At 48.8% G+C, this 17,634-nt stretch overlaps 1 protein-coding gene across 1 annotated transcript in view; it reads left to right on the top strand.

Annotated features, from left to right (window-relative positions):
• Window positions 1-17,634, top strand: part of LOC147450094 (uncharacterized) — a 65,534-nt gene that overhangs the window by 11,910 nt on the left and 35,990 nt on the right. The window contains exon 2 of the mRNA XM_086519423.1: window positions 17,380-17,523. Coding sequence (XP_086375549.1) covers window positions 17,380-17,523 — 144 coding nt within the window. The remainder of the gene's footprint in view (window positions 1-17,379; window positions 17,524-17,634) is intronic.

Below are 17,634 nucleotides of genomic sequence, written 5' to 3' on the forward strand. Positions count from 1 at the left end.
GCTCTTTGAACACAATGGCCAAGTGATGCCTATGCTCCTCTTCATCCTTTGAATAGACTATCATGTCATCAAAGAATGTACCAACAAACTGCTGGTGTGGACGGAAAATTCTGTCCATCATCCTATTAAACGTAGCAGGAGCATTTGTGAGACCAAAGGGCATCACTAAAAATTCGTAAAGGCCAAACGTTGTTCTAAAAGCAGTCTTGTGCACATCCTCTGATCTAATGCGGATCTGATGATACCCACTCTTTAGATCTATCCTGCTAAACATAGCTGCTCCTTCTAATTTGTCCATAATATCATCAATTCTAGGTATAGGGAACCTATTCTTGATGGTATTCTTGTTCAGTGCACGGTAGTCGATGCACATACGCCATGAGCCATCCTTTTTCTGCACCAACAACACTGGAGAACAGAATGGAGATGAACTGGGCTGAATCAGCCCCTTTTCTAACAACTCCTGTACTTGGCCCATTATCTCTTTCTGCTGAGCCGCAGTAACCCTGTACGGAGGCTTATTTGGTGGGCTACAGCCTGGCACCAAATCTATCGCATGGTCCTCGGGTCTCTCTGGCGGTAATTGAGACGGTAATGAATCGGAAAAACAGTCACTATACTGTTGTAAAAACATTGACCTTTCTTTATCTAGCATAGATAAATTTGATTCATCACAATCTGATACTTCACGTGCAAAAACCAAGTACGCAGAAAGATGCTTTTTCATTACAGAAGTAATAGCAGAAGCTGATACAGTAGGAATAGACTCCCCTTTAAGCTTTACATCCAGAATGTGAGTCTTTCCCCTGCTCTGTACAGTGATCTTTTTGTTGTAGGCATCCATGATTCCCTGTACACGAAATAACCAAGGAATACCTAACAACACATCACATCCGTCCAGTGGCATGATGTAAAATTCTTCAGCATCTACATAGGACTGGATATGTAGACGCAACTTTCCAATGATGGGTGTCACAGCCTCTGTATGGCCAGGACATGCCAAACCTGCCTCTGCTGTATACCCCATCTCTTCAGGTCTGATTCCCAACTTTGAAGCCAATTCTGGGGAAATAAAGTTGGCTTTGGCACCTGGATCAAAGAAGATAAGCACTGTTTGATCCCTAACCTTTCCCCATGCTCTGCAAAGCTCACTTGCATCTGAATTTGGCTTGTCGCCCACCATATCTGGCACTAGACCAGCCATGGGCTTCTTTCCCTTCCTGTCCTCCTTGTCTTCAGAATCAGCTGGCCTTTTCTTTGTAGGACAGTTGTAAGCAATGTGGCCAGGCTGCTCACATATAAAGCATTTGTTCTCTGTCCTCAGGACCTTCTTTTGCTCTTCTGACTTGCGAGGAAAACGTCTTTTCCATTTCTTTGCGGGTCCTTTTTCTGATTCAGCCGTAGCTTTGTCTTTCCCTGCGTTGGCCGACTCCTGAGTCCCTTTAGGAGCCTCATTGGGAACGTGCTTCTTGGCTGAATTTTTCTTGCCTGATCCTGCCTTGACGCCAGTGTTAAATTCACAATCTTCTCCCTTGAGCAAACCATTGCCAGTGTTTGCTACCTCGATGAGCTGCGTCAAAGTAGTGACTTTGGTCTTTGTGCAGTATTTTCTCAATCCTTTAGGTAGGCCACAACAGTATTTTTCAATCTGTTCTGTCAATGGCACAAACCTATAGGAAGTTACTGGAAGTAGAGCTTTCCAAAACTTCCGATTGTAATCATCCAGATTTCTGCAAGTGGCAGCATTAAGCTGGTGCCATTCTGTCATGACATCTGCTTCGAAATCATCAGATAACCATGCTGCTGCAAAAATCTGCTTGAAGTAAATCCATGTGGACGGAGCTTGCCCTTGAAGCAATAAAGTTGTCCACCATTGTCCCGCATTCCCTGTCAAGAAAGTGGCTGCCTTGCGGACCTTTGAAGCCTCTGTAAAGTTTCCCCCTGCATAGGCCTTGTCAAACTGCTGGAGGAATGAAAGAGCCTTCTTCCTGTCATCAAACCCTGTAAAGGTCGTGAATGACACTCCTTTGCCACCTTCTTTGTACGGAGTTGGCCTCTCCAGCGGCGTTAAATTGTCATATGGAAGTGACTGAAACATGGGAACACTATTAAGGTTCATCTGTGTTCCTTGGCCGCTATTAACTTGACCTGGAAATGCCATATTTGGCTGCTGATTTGTAATTCCAGCCATACCAAAACTTGCTTGTGGCATCCCAAATTGTCCCTGAGTGCTCTGAAACCCTGGTAGCATGCCTGTGACACCATACATGGGGTTAGGCATCATCGTTTGAGCACCCCCGAACACTGTTCCTGGCATGTAAAACTGATTTCCAGGTGCATGACCAGCCATGCTCTGAAATACCGATCCACCTCCAAAATAGCCAGGGTGTACTGAAGGTGGTGGGAAGACCTGTTGCATAGCCTGTAGGTTGCTTCCCTGCCCATTAGAACCAGCTATAGGCTGCTGAAAGGTGGCGGGCTGAATTGGTACAGCTTGAAAAACTGGCATCTCAGCCACCTGTTCTTGCACCTTAGGCATACGTTGTGGAGACTGCATGTTCTCCGTCAAGTGTACAGGTGTTTCCATTGACTGTGCAGTATGAATCACCTGTGTTCGAGCCTTAACAGGCTTTTGAATATGATCCAGTGACCCAACTTGCTGAGACGGAACAGGAGGTTGCAGAAAGGCTAAAAACCTTGGGTTCTGCATTACTTGTGTGAACATAGCCACAGCAGTAACCAACTGGGTCCTGAATATATCATCATCAGTCTGTGGTGGTCTTGAGGACTCACCCACTTCATGTGTCTGTTGACCCTGTGAAGAGGAAACCTCTTCAGTCACATCATCTGGTCTGTCAGCCATAATTACAATTCCCTATGTCTGGTCTATGATCCCCTGTGTCTTCAAGCCCAAAACTGACCAAGGCTCACTTCTATGGAAAAAAGTGATTTAATCCCGTCGATGGAACCATGTAACCGGCCTGTTTGATCCAAAAAGGGCGGTAGACTTTACTTTAAACCTTGATTTAGCTTTCACCCATTATTAGTCGTCTATTTTACCTGTACTTTCAAGACACAACAAAGGGGAGAGGGATACAGGCTGCTAGATTGCACCTGTATGAGTGGACAGACACCAGATTGGCCCCTAACTTAGGCGCCCCTTTCGGTATTTCTTTATTGTTCAAAAGAGGGAATAAACGCTGTGGTTCCTACAAGCTGCCCCGCACAAACTCGGCTGAATTTCCACTGTTCCAGCCCGATTTCGGCAGCATAACTGTACTAGAACCCTTCACGGTCAGTATTCCCACGCATTGACCGACTTTCCCGACGCATACGGGCACTTTGCAAAACCTGGCGAGAATCTGCAGCACGCTGAATTCTCTGTTTTCAGCCCTGAAAATGCGCCAGATCGCCTGTACAGCGGTCCCCTTGCGTCCCCGAACCTCCTGGGGGTATTAGGGTCCGTTTAGGGCCAAAACCCTAAACCTGCAAAAATACACAGCAGGCTGTAATTCACTGTTTCGGGCTCCGTTTCGCGTGCCGGTCGCATCCCTAGCAAGTCCTCGAGCTCCCGCACCTGTAGGGCTACTTGCCCTTTGAATCGGACGAGATTTCTGGCGTGAAACCTCTCCGAATTCACCTGTACCTGCGGGGGGGATTAGCCGCTAGCTAATCCAGTACCTGTGCAAGAGGCTCTTGCCTCGGCAATCGCGCATGAACCCACACAACTGTACATTGGTCAAATGAAGAGCCCACTAGAGGGGCATAACATACTGCCAAAGGGGAGAGAGAGGGCAGTGCGTAGCGTGCAGGGCATCACTCCTGGCACCGCACTGTGCATAAGAGGGAAAGCAAGCACTCCATAGCTCTTAACCTGTGACAAAAGCTTGCAAAATGAGCCTCCCAGCTATAAATCACGTTTTTGCCTTCTCTATAAGTAGTAAACTGGTCTCATAGTGCCAAGTGTCACTCATTTGTGCATTTTCCCGCTTTAGACCCTCGGGTCTAAAAATATCTCACCTGCAGCCTCTATTGACTTGGCCACAGAGTAACAAAATGATCCCCATGTCAAACTGCACGTAATGACGCGAAGACATTTTCAGGTCCCAAAATAGCAGTTCCCTAAATTTTAGGAGATGCTGCCATTGTATCTTTCTAGGTCATCCGACCCTCTTTGTACACTGCGGCCACATCCAAAACTGAAATGTAGCCTCTGTAGCAAAGGATTCCACTTTGGCTAGTCAATGACCCCACTTGGCTAACCATAGTCCTTGTCCAACCTTAGTGCTCTCTTGCCCTCAGGCCTGGACTCCCTCTGGACAGTTCCACACTAGCTATGCAATGCAGGGCAGTTAGATTTCCCGAGGGGTGTTTCCAAAAAGTGAAAGTAAATAGATAATAAGAAAGAAATCAACAAAAAGGATAGATAGTAGTCACACGCTGGTGACAGCTATGTAGTAGGTAGAGTCGTAGACTCGAGAGTCTAGACTCGAGAGTGATCAATGATCATCAAACTCAAGAAGTGCTCGCCTGCTGAATCTCCATATCGTCGTCGTAGTTGAGGTCGTCAGCAACGTATGAGGCCTCGGGAGGCTCGCATTGAGGCTCGAAGTCCTCCTCTAGCTCCTCCAAAAGTGTATCGGCCATAGATGGATTCTCTTGTGCCATCTCCCACTCAGTGAAGGGATCTGCCTTGTGTGTGACGCTCTTGGCAAGCATGCGCAAGTTAGCGCTCACAAACACCAAATCATTGGCCCTCTCGACCCCAAGGCGATTCCTCTTCTTAGAGGCAATGTGGCTGCACACACTCCATAGTTGCTCCAAGCAACTAGTGGTACATGCTTGGCTAAGGACACGAACAGCCAAGCGTTGCAAATGTGGGCCATCTCCTCCATAGTGCCGCCATCCTTTGCTCACCTCCTTGTCGGTCTCTTGACGCCTTCCCTGAAACTCAGGGTCAAGCACATAAGCTGCCGCATGAAGTGGAGAGTAGTATCCATTTCACCTCGACTCACACAAGCCATGAATCTCCGCATATTGAACAGGGTCAGGCACAGGCTTCTCAAGTGCCTCTATCATCCGATCCATGGCTTCGTAGACTTTGCCAATGCATGGCTGCAAGCCATCCACAACTCGAAGTAGGTGTAGAATAGGCTTGAGCATGGCGTCAAGAGTCTTCACCTCCTCCCACCAAGCGGCGTCGTCGGCCCATTCTCCGCATTTCAATCCTGTTTTTGTTGATGTAGACTCCGGCATGGCCTGGAACTCATCACTGAGAAAGAGGCCCCATAAGGCTCCGCCACATATAGACAAGCGGCTTAGCATAAGCCAATTGAATGCAAATCTTGTCTCTGAATATTTGAGCAAAGACAAGTGGCTCCTCTTTGAGAATTCATGGCGCACTTTTTTATGGTTGAGCACAAAGGAGACAATTCGAGAGGCATCACCAATGGTGGTTGAAATCCATGACAAGTTCCCTATGTCCTTGAGGAGGTTATTGAAGCAATGCGCCATGCAAAATGTGACATGGATCCTGGGATACATGCCCTCAATGATAGCCCCGACTGCCCTATTTGACGCCTCTCCATCTGCAACCATACAAAGGATATTCTTCGGGCCGGTGATCTCTATGGTGCTTGTCGACTCCGCAGCAAGCATCTCCGCGGCCTTACCACTATCGGATGCATCATGTGACTCCACAAAGTACATCTCCACAAAGTACATCTCCCCTCGAGAGTAGGCCACCACTCCGTGGATGGACAGCTTGCGGGTGTCGCTCCATCCATCTACAAGGAGAGAGATGCCATTGGTCTCCCACAAATCCTTTGTTGCTTGGGTTGCTTGCTCCACGGCAAGCTTCTCTTTGTCAAGCAGGGTGGTTCGAAGCCTCTCCGATGAAGGTGGCACATAAGAGGAGCCATATTCCCCTATTTTCGTAACCATGGTTCGAAAGTATGGAGACCTATCCACACAAAATAGAGCATGTTGTGTTAGTATGGAGAGTCGAGAGTAGAGACCCCATAATGAATACAAAATGGGAGATTGCAATGTGCATATGCCAAGAGAAACTCACCGCAAAGCATGGAAGGCAATGTGGTCGTGGAAGAAGAATCGGGCAACCGACGTATCCACCTCTTCCTTCAATTTAGGATTCCAATTTTTGTTGAGGGTGCTTTGGCGATGCGCAACGGAAGAGGACGGTGTAGATGCATTTGTCTTGAACGCTTGAGAGATGTCGTTAAGGTTGGCTTCTGAAACCGGCCTGTGGGGCGGTAGGCGTTGGCTTTCACCCGAAATTCTTTACTTTAGACACACACACACAAAGCACTTTGCTAAGGGAACCTGCGACGGGAATTAACACTTAAGCGCACACACGGCTCGGAAGCTAGAATGCTCCGAGCAGACGCCAACAACTTGTAGGCCCCAAAATTGGCGCCCCTTTCGGTATTTCTTTATACTTTGAGAGGGTAAATTTACAAAGTAGAGTCCTGGGAATCCTTTATCTATATCCAACTAGATAACACTTGATTTGGCCAAATTTCGGCAGCATAACAGCCCCAAAACTTGCGTGAAACCAATTCCCCTGCTGGAACTCACTTCCACTGGCATAAACCCTTTGATTCTTGCCCAAAAACAGTAAATTCAGCACGTTGTATTTACTAGTTTTTGCCCTGTTTTCAGCCCCAAATAGTCCTCTAACTGTCCTCTGCCAGTAGGGCACTATTCCCAATGGTTCTGGCGTCCGTATGGCTGAAAAACAGTCAATTCACAGCGCATACATAGCGCTGAAAACGCACCTTACGGTGAGGTTATGACCCTCACTGGTGCCTGCTTTGGAGTAGCAGTTAGCTAGACTCTTGCCTCAGCACAAAAGCATGAAACCACATAGCTGTACATCAGTCAAATGAAGAGCCCTCTTGTGGGGCATTAGATAACTGCACGTAGGGGTGAGAGAGAGCAGCGTGTAGTGTGCAGGTCATCACTCCTAGCACCACACTGTACATAGAGAGGAAAGCAAGCACTCCATAGCTCTTAACCTGTGCAGGTTCTCAATGAAGCATCCCCCCAGCATAAATCGAGCGCCCCCTCTGCTGCCCTTGACCTATAATGCATCTGTGAACAAATAGATGCAAAAAGGGGAAGATTTTCATGGCTGCCAAAACCTGCGTATCGCTGAAAACGCAGCAAAACAGCCCTGTAAACACGCATCTGATGCCTTCCAATGCTGAAAATGAGCTCCTTGGACCTAGGTAAAGTAATGGGAAGCTCAAAAATGGAGAGAAATGGTTGAAAATCGGAGTTAACAGCCTTCAAAATTGCTCCAAAAAGTCAGTTACGAGTTTTGTTCTTCCAAACTTGGTAAATTAGCCAAAAAGTGCCACTTGGCACTCATACATGCAATTTCCCGCATTGGGCTTCCCGCTTAAAAATCTCTCAACTGGTGCATCAGTTGACTTTGCAACAGAGTAATAAAATGTTCCCCTGGTCATACCGAAGGTAATGACGCTAACACATTTCATGGCCCAAAATAGCAGTTCCCTAAATTTTAGGAGATGCTTTCGTTGGGCTCCCATTGGTCATTTGACCATCTTTCCCCATTGGGACCGCATCCAAAACTGTAATGTGGCCCAACTCTCTGGTACTTTCCTTTGGTGACCCCACCTTGACATTGTACCTTTATTGAGTTCACTTCCTAGTATCCACCAACTTGCTAAGTGCGACGGGGGGACCTACATGATCTTGTACTGAGCCTAGACATCCTCTTGCTATACATTCCAGTGCCGACCCACTTCCCGTCTGCGGGTGAAACTACCGTTCACATTGGCCATACAATGCCCGACCATTTGTGTCACAAGGCGGGCACCACGTGCCAATAGAAAAGAACAGACTGAACAGACTTTGAGCACTTCAATAACAACTGAACTGAGAGAGAGAGAGAGAGGCGACACGCGACACGGAGTGGCGGAATTCCACCCCAGAGAGTATTGGCCCCAAACCTTGGTGCCCCTTTCGGTATTTCTTTATATTATTATTGATTCGCAAAGTACAACAGCCGGGGAGCACCTACTCTGTAATCTGCGCGCTAAAAAGTGTCAGAGGGCCTCCACGGCTCATATTTAAAGGCCCAAAGCCTAAAAGCATCAAATATGAAAAGCTGACCCCAAAAAATCACTTCCCTAAAATTTCGGGATTTCCCTAAAAATCCGCCGCGAATTCCGGGACGTCCGTACAGGTGCCACATCATTATATTTTGATGTTCAAAGTCTTTTGAGCGTGTTCTGCTTTATTTTTAATGCTTTTATGTCACTTGGGGCCCCATTGGACGGGGTCTCCATAAGTTGGTAGGACTTCTTCTTCTGTTACTTATTCTTCTTAGGGTTTCTAGAATTAGGGTTTGCAGGTTTTAGGGTTAGGGTTTTCAGAATTAGGGTTTCAACAGTTAGGGTTTCTGCTCTCGGGCAACCACGTCATCACTTTGTGACACTTCTTCTGTTACTTGTTCTTCTTAGGGTTTAGTCCCCTCGGCCGGTAGAGCTCCGTTCTTCAGTAGGTCGACACGTCAGCAGTTTGTTACATCTCCCCTTCTTGAAAGAGAGTAATCGTCCTCGATTATAGCATATCTGCAAAACAACTCAAGTTAGTTGAAAAATTTCCGAGGGACATTCCGAGGGACAATCAGTTTGCTCTTTTGATCAGAGTTACCTGGAACGCGGAACGGGAACGGCGACGGGCCTCCCTGCGGAACGGGGAACGGGAACGGCGACGGGCCTCCCTGCGGAACGCGGAACGGGAACGGCGACGGGCCTCCCTGCGGAACGGGGAAACGGGAATGGGCCCGGAACGGGAACGGCGCGGAACTGCAGGCTAAAAAAACACCCAAATATTATTTTTTTTAGCGTTATGTGTTTGAATACAAGTAGTATTAGAGTCCTTTGACTCTAATACCCACAAAAAACACGATTCGAAGACCATTTAACCTTATTATGACTTGATTGGGATGTGAGGCGCCCAGAGTACATAGCCAGATGAACAACAATGAGCAAACACAATGCCCATAGTACATACACAATGCTCTCAAATAATTGCAAGAGTAGTAGTCAGAGATAACACTTTGGAATTAATTATGGCTAACATAGTAACAAGCCTCAAGGGCCGCCAGCGGCCAAGGCTTGCCGCTTGATTCCGTGAGAGCTTGAAAGAGAGCTTGAGCCTTGAGCCTTGAGGGTTAGAACTTAGAAGTTAGCCCAAGAGAGAGAGAGAGGTTGAGAGCTTGAGCCTTGAGGCATGCCGCAGCGCCTCACTATGGCTTGAGAGTTGAGAGCAAGCTAGGGAGAATGAGCTTGGCTTGAGAGTTGAGAGCAAGGCTCAAGCAAGGGAGAATGGGCCTTGAGGCTTGATGAGTGTGTGAAGAATGGGGGAGGAGGGGGGCATTATATACTTTTTTCACTGCTGAAAATGGCCGTTGGCTGCCCAACAGTCATTTTTTTAAATTTAAAAAACTGCCGTTGGGGCCGTTCCGGCCATTCCGGCCCGTTCCGGCCCGTTCCAGCCCGTTTTGGTGGTCCCGTTCCGGTGACAGCCGCCGGCCGGAATGCCGTTCCGTTTAGATGCGTTCCAGAAAACTCCAGCCGGCCGGAACGCCGTTCCGACGTTCCAAGGCCCTAAAAGTCCGTTCCCCGGTAACTCTGCTTTTGATCAAGGAGTTAGCTTCTCCCTTCGGCTGTTTTGATCAAGGAGTTAGCTTCTCCTTTCGGCTGTTTTGATCAAGGAGTTAGCTTCTCCTTTCTGCTCTTTTGATCAAGGAGTTAGCTTCTCCGTTCGTCCAGATCGGAACTGCTCATATTCCGGCGTAGTAAAATTAGCCATCACACCCAGACCGTACTGATCTTCCACGGGTGTCTTGATGCACTAAAATTACATATCCAAGCAATCTCATCCAATTAGGAATATTCAGTAATTGACACATCACAATGCAACACAAATGCTCACGTATGCATGTTACAAGACACAACAAACAGCGCCGCTGAGCACTCCCCCGAGACAAACGGTCTGCGGTATGAAGCTACTCAACGACTACCTCGTCACTCCCCCCGTAAATAACCTAAAAAGGTCCGGGCCATGAGCTCAAAGGTCTGTACAACCAAACGCTCCCCAGACCGCAGTCTGCGTCGCTTGGAGGTGCTGAGAGTAACCACTGCTCAAACTTCTTAATACTCCTCCCGCATAACCATCCAGGTCCGAGCCGGGAGTCACAACAACAATTATTTTACAAGCATACAACATACGCTCCCTAGGCATCGGCCTGCGTCGTTCGGAGGTTCAAACAATACCAAAACAGTATTTCTCACTTCTCCAGCCGGGAGTAAAATCACCAATCATTGAAACCAGAGTCAAACCAGAGTCAAACAATTCAAATCGGCACCAAAACAGGTTCAAAACAGGTACAAATTCCAAACAGGATCACCAAACAAGATCAAACAGAACTCAAACTAAAAAAGCAATCTCGACATCAGTCGAGCTCGAAAAGTCGATTGACTTTCCATCTTGAAACCTGCACCAAAAATTAGGGTTAGGTTTCTTCCATAAGGTCGTAGCCGAGCACAGCATGGTCCATCAGCTCTTGAACAAAGAGTGTTTCTTTGGCAGCGATGGTAGTCCCAAGATAGCAATCACACCGAACCACCAAGATTATCAGCTCTTGAAGAGACATCTACTGGGAGATGTCGAGAAACTTCAAGTTATAATTTGCTAGGGTTTCCATGGCAAGCATTGCAGGATACCCCACTCTGCCAGAAGTTGCACTTCGAAGGAAGATGTCAGAAACCATATAACTTCGGGCAAAAATTCTCTTGAAAGCTTGCCAAGTACTTGGAGTATGCTGCTTGGTAGCTGTAGACATCAACATCTGCATGGCATTGCTTCTGAGAAAAACAGTGACTTGAAACAAATCTGGATTCTTCTCTTGCAAGGGATCTTAATTGGCTTATGCCCTGTAAGACATGAGCGGTGAAGACGGGAGCGCGCCCGATGCGCGATGAAGTAAGGGTGGGAGTGGCTAATAAGTCCGGGTTCGAGCCCGAAAATACCTGAAGTAAAGTAAAAATTCTGATAGCTTTGTCTGCTCTTTTGTAGGACCGGTATGCTCTCAAAAAAGCACACGCCTGATGCTCTGCCGGGTTGGAGGGCGAAGTCTATCTCCTCTTTTGTAGGACTGGTATGCTTTCAGAAAAGCACACGCCTGATGCTCTGATGCCACTGTCACAAGGCGGGCACCACGTGCCAATAGAAAAGAACAGACTGAACAGACTTTGAGCACTTCAATAACAATTGAACTGAGAGAGAGAGAGAGGCGACACGCGACACGGAGTGGCGGAATTCCACCCCAGAGAGTATTGGCCCCAAACCTTGGCGCCCCTTTCGGTATTTCTTTATATTACTGTTGATTCACAAAGTACAACAGCCGGGGAGCACCTGCTCTGTAATCTGCGCGCTAAAAAGTGTTAGAGAGGGCCCCCAAGGCTCATATTTAAAGGCCCAAAGCCTAAAAGCATCAAATATGAAAAGCTGACCCCAAAAAATCACTTTCCTAAAATTTCGGGATTTCCTTAAAAATCTGCCGCGAATTCCTGCACGTCCGTACAAGTGCCACATCATCATATTTTGATGTGCAAAGTCTTTTGAGCGTGTTCTGCTTTATTTTTAATGCCTTTATGTCACTTGGGGCCCCATCGGACAGGGTCCCCATAAGTTGGTAGGACTTATTCTTCTGTTACTTGTTCTTCTTAGGGTTTCTAGAATTAGGGTTTGCAGGTTTTAGGGTTAGGGTTTCCAGAATTAGGGTTTCAGCAGTTAGGGTTTCTGACAGAAATTAGGGTTAGGGTTTTTGCTCTCGGGCAACCACGTCATCACTTTGTGACAATTCTTCTGTTACTTGTTCTTCTTAGGGTTTAGGCCCCTCAGCCGGTAGAGCTCCGTTCTTCAATAGGTCGACACATAGCAGTTTGTTACAATTTGCAACTTCAAAAAGAGGGTTTTAGAAATAAAACAAAAATCATTGGGAAGAAGTTTGTTACAATTTACAACTTCAAAAAGAGGGTTTCAGAAATAAAACAAAAATCATTGGGAAGAAAGCAACACCTGAGGTTAGCAGTTGCCACGTCCTCGTGACAGCTTCCCTTTGCTCTCGCGGTGTCGCCGTGGCGGAGGGTCAACGGCAACAAAACGGCCCCTCTTGGCCGCTTCTGCGACCTCATACACCGTGGGCTTCTCAAGAAGATCCAACCTCTTCTCGGGAGTTACTTGAGGGCCGTGGAAAGAGCAGGCATCAACCGAAGAACACGAAGCCACACCTGTTGTGCCAAAGGACAGTCCCAAAGACAGTGACGCTGACTCTCCACAAGATGGTCACAAGCTGCACATGCGGCCGAGAGACCACTATGCACAAGCCAGCTCCCAATTGCTGTAGCTCTGTGTGCGACCAGCCACTGAAACAAGGTGACTCGCCTCGGCTGTTTGGAGTCCCACAACCTCTCCCAAAAAGCTGCCAAGGACTCAGCTGTGAGACCCTCCTCCTGCCAATGAGGTGCTGCAGCAGGGCGAGCCAGTATGTGACGCAATCGAACAGTGTACTGAAAGAAAGGGACACCTTGGTGCTGTAGACGAGAAAGGGTCCCTCCAAAGCCACTCTCCAGGATCCCACTGTACTCGTGCCAGTGGACAGCACTCCCAAGTCCACAATCTCCAATGTCCAGTCTCAAGAGCTGCTGGGTCAGGATCGATGACACAAGTCCTCCCACAGATGCCCATCACTCGGATCCTCTGAAAACAACACTCTGCCGCTTGTTGCGGGGCCTCTATTGCAACTCGCTGTAAGTGTCCCTCAACCAGTAACTCGAAAAACAGGGAGGGAAAAGTCTCTGAGCAAGCCCGAATTGAGATGAGGACCTCCAGCCACGTGAAGGCTCCCATCCATATGGGTGCTACTGGCTTGAGAGGTATGAGTCACTCAGCTGGAACTGCCTCTGAGATGTCCTGGCACATGCTCTGCACCCCTCTCATGCCCTGTAGCTGGAAACCCTGCAGCTCCTCTGACAAGCCAGAAAACTCTAACCAGTCACCTAAAGAGCGTGCTGGACCCGTTGCCATGGGACCAACCAAGTGGGCAAATGCTCCCAAGATCGAAGCAAACTCACAGCGAAGCGGTCCTCCAGTGGGAGACAAGTCCAGACCAACCTGACAGCCCAAGTACCGAACTACAGTCCCTGGGGGAATCCACCTGAAACCCTCACCTGGCATCCAATCAGGCACAGGAGCACTACCAACCGAGAAAGCCACCGTTTTTCCCTAGTTGATCAATGCGCCAGATGCACAACAGAAGGTCTCAAGAGCCTGCTCACACCTGTGAAGGTTGGCCTCCTGGCTATCCAAGTACAAGGTTAAGTCGTCGCAAACTCAGCGTCCAGTAGCTCATCTCCCCGAATAGGAAGTGCTAAGCCCCACAAACCAACCGGCTGCGACACCAAAAACCTGCTCATCGCCTCAGCATAGAACAGAAAGAGGAAGGGGGCAAGAGGGCAGCCCTGTCTGACCGAATGTGTGAGCATGAAACGATCACCTCTACCTCCTGACAAAAGTACCTGACTGTGTGCCCATCTGTACAAAGCTGACACCCCTCTGATCCAAGCATCTGAGAAGCCCATCCTGCGTAGAGTGCCCTCCAGAAAGTCCCAGTCAACTCTGTCGTAGGCCTTCTCAAAATCGAGAAGAAGAATCACCAGATCCTCACCACGGAGCCTCGCCAGGGCAGAAGCCTCCCAAAAAGTAAAGATAGCTCTTATGGATTTGAGTAGATAATGACCATAGAAAATGAATGATTGGGATTGAGAGAACAAAGACTCGTTTGGATACTACGCTCGTTGACAAAACCAGTCTGAGTCCCATGTATAAGGCTCTCTAGAAGTGGCTGGATCCTCAAACTCAGAGCCTTGGCAAGAATTTTGTAGGCTGAGTTGAGGATGGTGATGGGGCGCCACTGTCGAATCTCATCCAAGGAGCCACGCTCCTTGGGAATGAGGTAGATTAGACCCTCACTCATGCTGTCAGGCATCTCTCCTGTGTGCAAGATATACTGGAAAGCACTACAAAGATCTGGGCCAAGCAAGTCCCAGTACTCCAAGAAAAAACTGGGAGTCAAGCCATCCTCACTTGGACAGCTACCACGGGGAGTGCACTGAGAGCCGTGTGCAACTCCTCAAGCTGAAGTGGCAGCTCAAGTCTCTGACGCATCTCCTCAATCACAAGGCAAGGCATTTGTGCCCACACCTGCTCCCTGCATGCATCCTAACATTCTGTCTGAGGCTCTGCAGACAGTAACTCACGGTAGAAGTCAGTAGCAACTGCACGCATGTCCTTTGGCTCAAAAGCAACTGACTTGTCGGGCCTCCTCAACTGACTGACCTTGGCATGCGTATGCCAAGGTCCCACTGTCTCGAAGAAAGCACCAGTCACTCTGTCACCCACCCGCGTCCACTGAGATGCCTGTCGATGGAAAGCAAACTCATGGCGCCGCTGCTCTGTGCTAATAAGCTCGTGGCGAGCCTGCTGTAACTGCTCCTCCAACCAAGGACTATCTGGATGCTGCTCCTGCATCCTCTGCAAGGAAGCAATGCCCCGTCTTAGACGCTGCTTCTCCTCTCGCTGCAGCCAGGCGAGCCAAGGACTCCTGGAGAAAGAAACAACTAAGTTGAGCTATTCTTGAGGACACTCTGTGAGCAGGAGAATCCTGCATGTCCAAGCTCTCTGTCCAAAGAGCCTCCACTCGCTCTCTGAGTGCAGAGTCCAGCAAGACCCTCTCAGGGATGCGAAGCATCGTGCTCCCCCTCCTCTGCCTATCTGCCACTGTGAGGATCACTGGTGCATGGTCCGAGAAGGAAGTCCCTGCCAGAATGCCAACTGTCCCACCCAAGTCATAGAAAAGGTCACTAGTGTAGAAGCGATCTATCTGCGATAGATTCACTCCTCCCACTCTGCGGTCCGAACGAGAGAAGGCTAGGCTGTCTGGGGGCCTCACAAAGCTAGAGCGCTGCCACACATCCGAAACCCTCAGAGTCATACAAAACCTCTCCCAAGCTGCCAGCTCAACTCCATGCACAGTAGCGTGGCTACCACCAATCCTGTCAGAAGGGTCCTCCAACATGTTGAAGTCACCCCCTATGCACCACTGCTCTGCCTGCGGCAGAGACTCAACAATCTGTGACCAAAACTCTGCTCATGCACTCGCCACATTGGACGCATATATGTTCACGAAGCCCACAAGGCAACCTTGAACGTGCATAGTGATCCATTGAGCCCTGCCTGGCACAATAATCCCTCTGTCGAAGCTCGTCAATCCTCGAAGGATTGCGGCAAAGGGTGATGTCTCCACCATAAGGGGGGTCTCTTCGCTGCTCCTCTCTCGCGAGGCGGCTTGTGAAAAAGCACTGCCAAGAGACCTCCTAGTAGACGATGAAAGTCCTGCCCCTGAGCCAGGTGTGGAGTAGGAGCAGGAGAGGATGAGGAGGCGGGGGGGGCTACCTGGTGGAATGGAAGGGGAGGGAGGAGCAACGGGTGGGATGGGGGGAGGTGGAGGAGATGGAGGCGGAGGGGGCTGGGCGGATGGTGGCACGGGGGGGGGGTAGGGGCTATCGGTGGTGAGGCTGAGGTGGAGGGTGGAACTGTGGGCTCGTCCTGCTGTAAGGGGTCAAAACGGTTCCCAAAACGGTTCCCACTACTGCTAGCCCGGTGTAGGGGGACCACCAATGGGACGAACTGACGTGGAGGTGCCTGGCGGCGACGACCACGAACTTGCTGCCACCACTCCTCTACCTGGGCACCAGACTCAGAGGAGGCTCCTGCCTGAGCTCCCTGATTGTCTGTATGCTGTGTCTGGCCAGCCTTAGGAGGCTGGGGATGGGTCTGTTGCTAGATGGCCCATCTGTCGACAAATAAAGCACTGGTTCGAGAGGTCCGAGTACTCCATAGTCTGGCGAAGCCAACCACCAGTCACCCAAGGTAGTAGAACGCATATTGAAGGTATTGCAGTTGCCTTGGCAGGCGGGGCGGGCACCAAGGAGCGAAGTGCCGTAGGCGGGCGGCTGGAGCAGTACCGCGCTGGGCCGCTGGGCGCGAGGGGGGGTGGGGGGGTGAAGCGATGGCACAAGCTGCGCAAGCGGATAGCTAACCAGCAGCAGCGAGCTGTGGATAGTTGGTACTTGAGAGGCTAAGTGCTGGATATTGCGGGGTACTTGGTGCTTGGTACTGCTGGTGCGTGGTACTGTGAAGACGACGACGCGACGACGACGACGACGACGACGAGGCTATGGCTGAATGCTGAAAATGCTAGGGGCTGACAGCTGTGATCTGCAACTAACTGGCGATGAAGGGGCTGAAATCTTCGTGCTGAAAATGCTGGACTGCTGGCTGAATTCTGAGATGCTCCATGCTGAAGACGCTGATGCTGAAGGACTGAAAACTCTGATGAGAAGAGCTGGAAAACGCTGCGTACTTGGTACTGCTGGTGCTTGGACGATGACGACAATGACGACGGCGGCGACGACGAAGACGCTGTGGGCTGATCTGCTATCGCCAAGGGTTCAGTGGGAGAGACAGGGTCACAGGTACATACAATGCATCAACAAGTGTGAAAGATCTGCCATTTGCAGCAGTAATCACAGTCTTTCCAACTCCCTTAACCGAATAAGAGGCCCTTGAATGTGGTTTTTATCTACCGTTCCTTTTGTCTCCTCCCTGACCGCCTTTACTCAATTTTGAATTCTTTGTGCTGTTTTGCTGCAACCTCCACCTTCACCTTTCCCTTGAGTACTTGAGCTCATCGCTTTTAATCTGCTCCTTTATCTTTTGAAGTTTGCTACTGACTTTTTTTCCTTCACTTTTCTCATTTCTTTTTCCTATTGCTCATGTGGCAGAGCTTGGTCTGCATGAGCTCTTTTTTATCCTGTGATTTCTTTGACTTCTTTAACTTCTTTAACTTAAACCTACTCAGGCCACCTTAAGACATCCCAGATCACGTCTCTCTATCTCCATCCTAAGCCAAGCCAAGACACAGCGTCTTGTGAAATCCCAAAAACAAAAACTTTGAAAGATGCTTGCTGGATATATGATCACTATGAGCACATGCTGTTTCTCTCTCAAGGCATATATTTGCAATAAAATATAGCTAGTTTCTATACTTCTAGCTAGTTTGTTACCTCAATTATCAATACATGAACAACCTGTGTGGGATTTGAAACAGTCTTCAAAATTTTTATCATAAAAGTATCGTCTTAATATTTTATTTTACTGTTCAAACTACTTTTACTAAAATTCTTTTTCTTTTGACAGGAAAACTAACAAATGTGAAGCCAAGTGGGTCTCCACGGGGAGCTTTGCTGGAATGGCCGAAGTGATGAAGTTCAAGGGGAAATACATGAAGAGCATGGGGATTAATCGAGATAGCCGTGTTTTGCTTCATATTGAAGAGATAGGGTAGACATTGTTTTTCTTTATGTTTTTGAAGCATAACCGTTAGGACCTCAAGATAGCCCCCCCCCCCCCCCCCCCCCCCCCCCCCCCCCCCCCCCTCTCTCTCTCTCTCTC

The sequence above is a fragment of the Adiantum capillus-veneris genome, chromosome 9, assembly GCF_014529385.1.
Source record: "Adiantum capillus-veneris isolate H3 chromosome 9, ASM1452938v2, whole genome shotgun sequence".
Taxonomy (NCBI): domain Eukaryota; kingdom Viridiplantae; phylum Streptophyta; class Polypodiopsida; order Polypodiales; family Pteridaceae; genus Adiantum; species Adiantum capillus-veneris.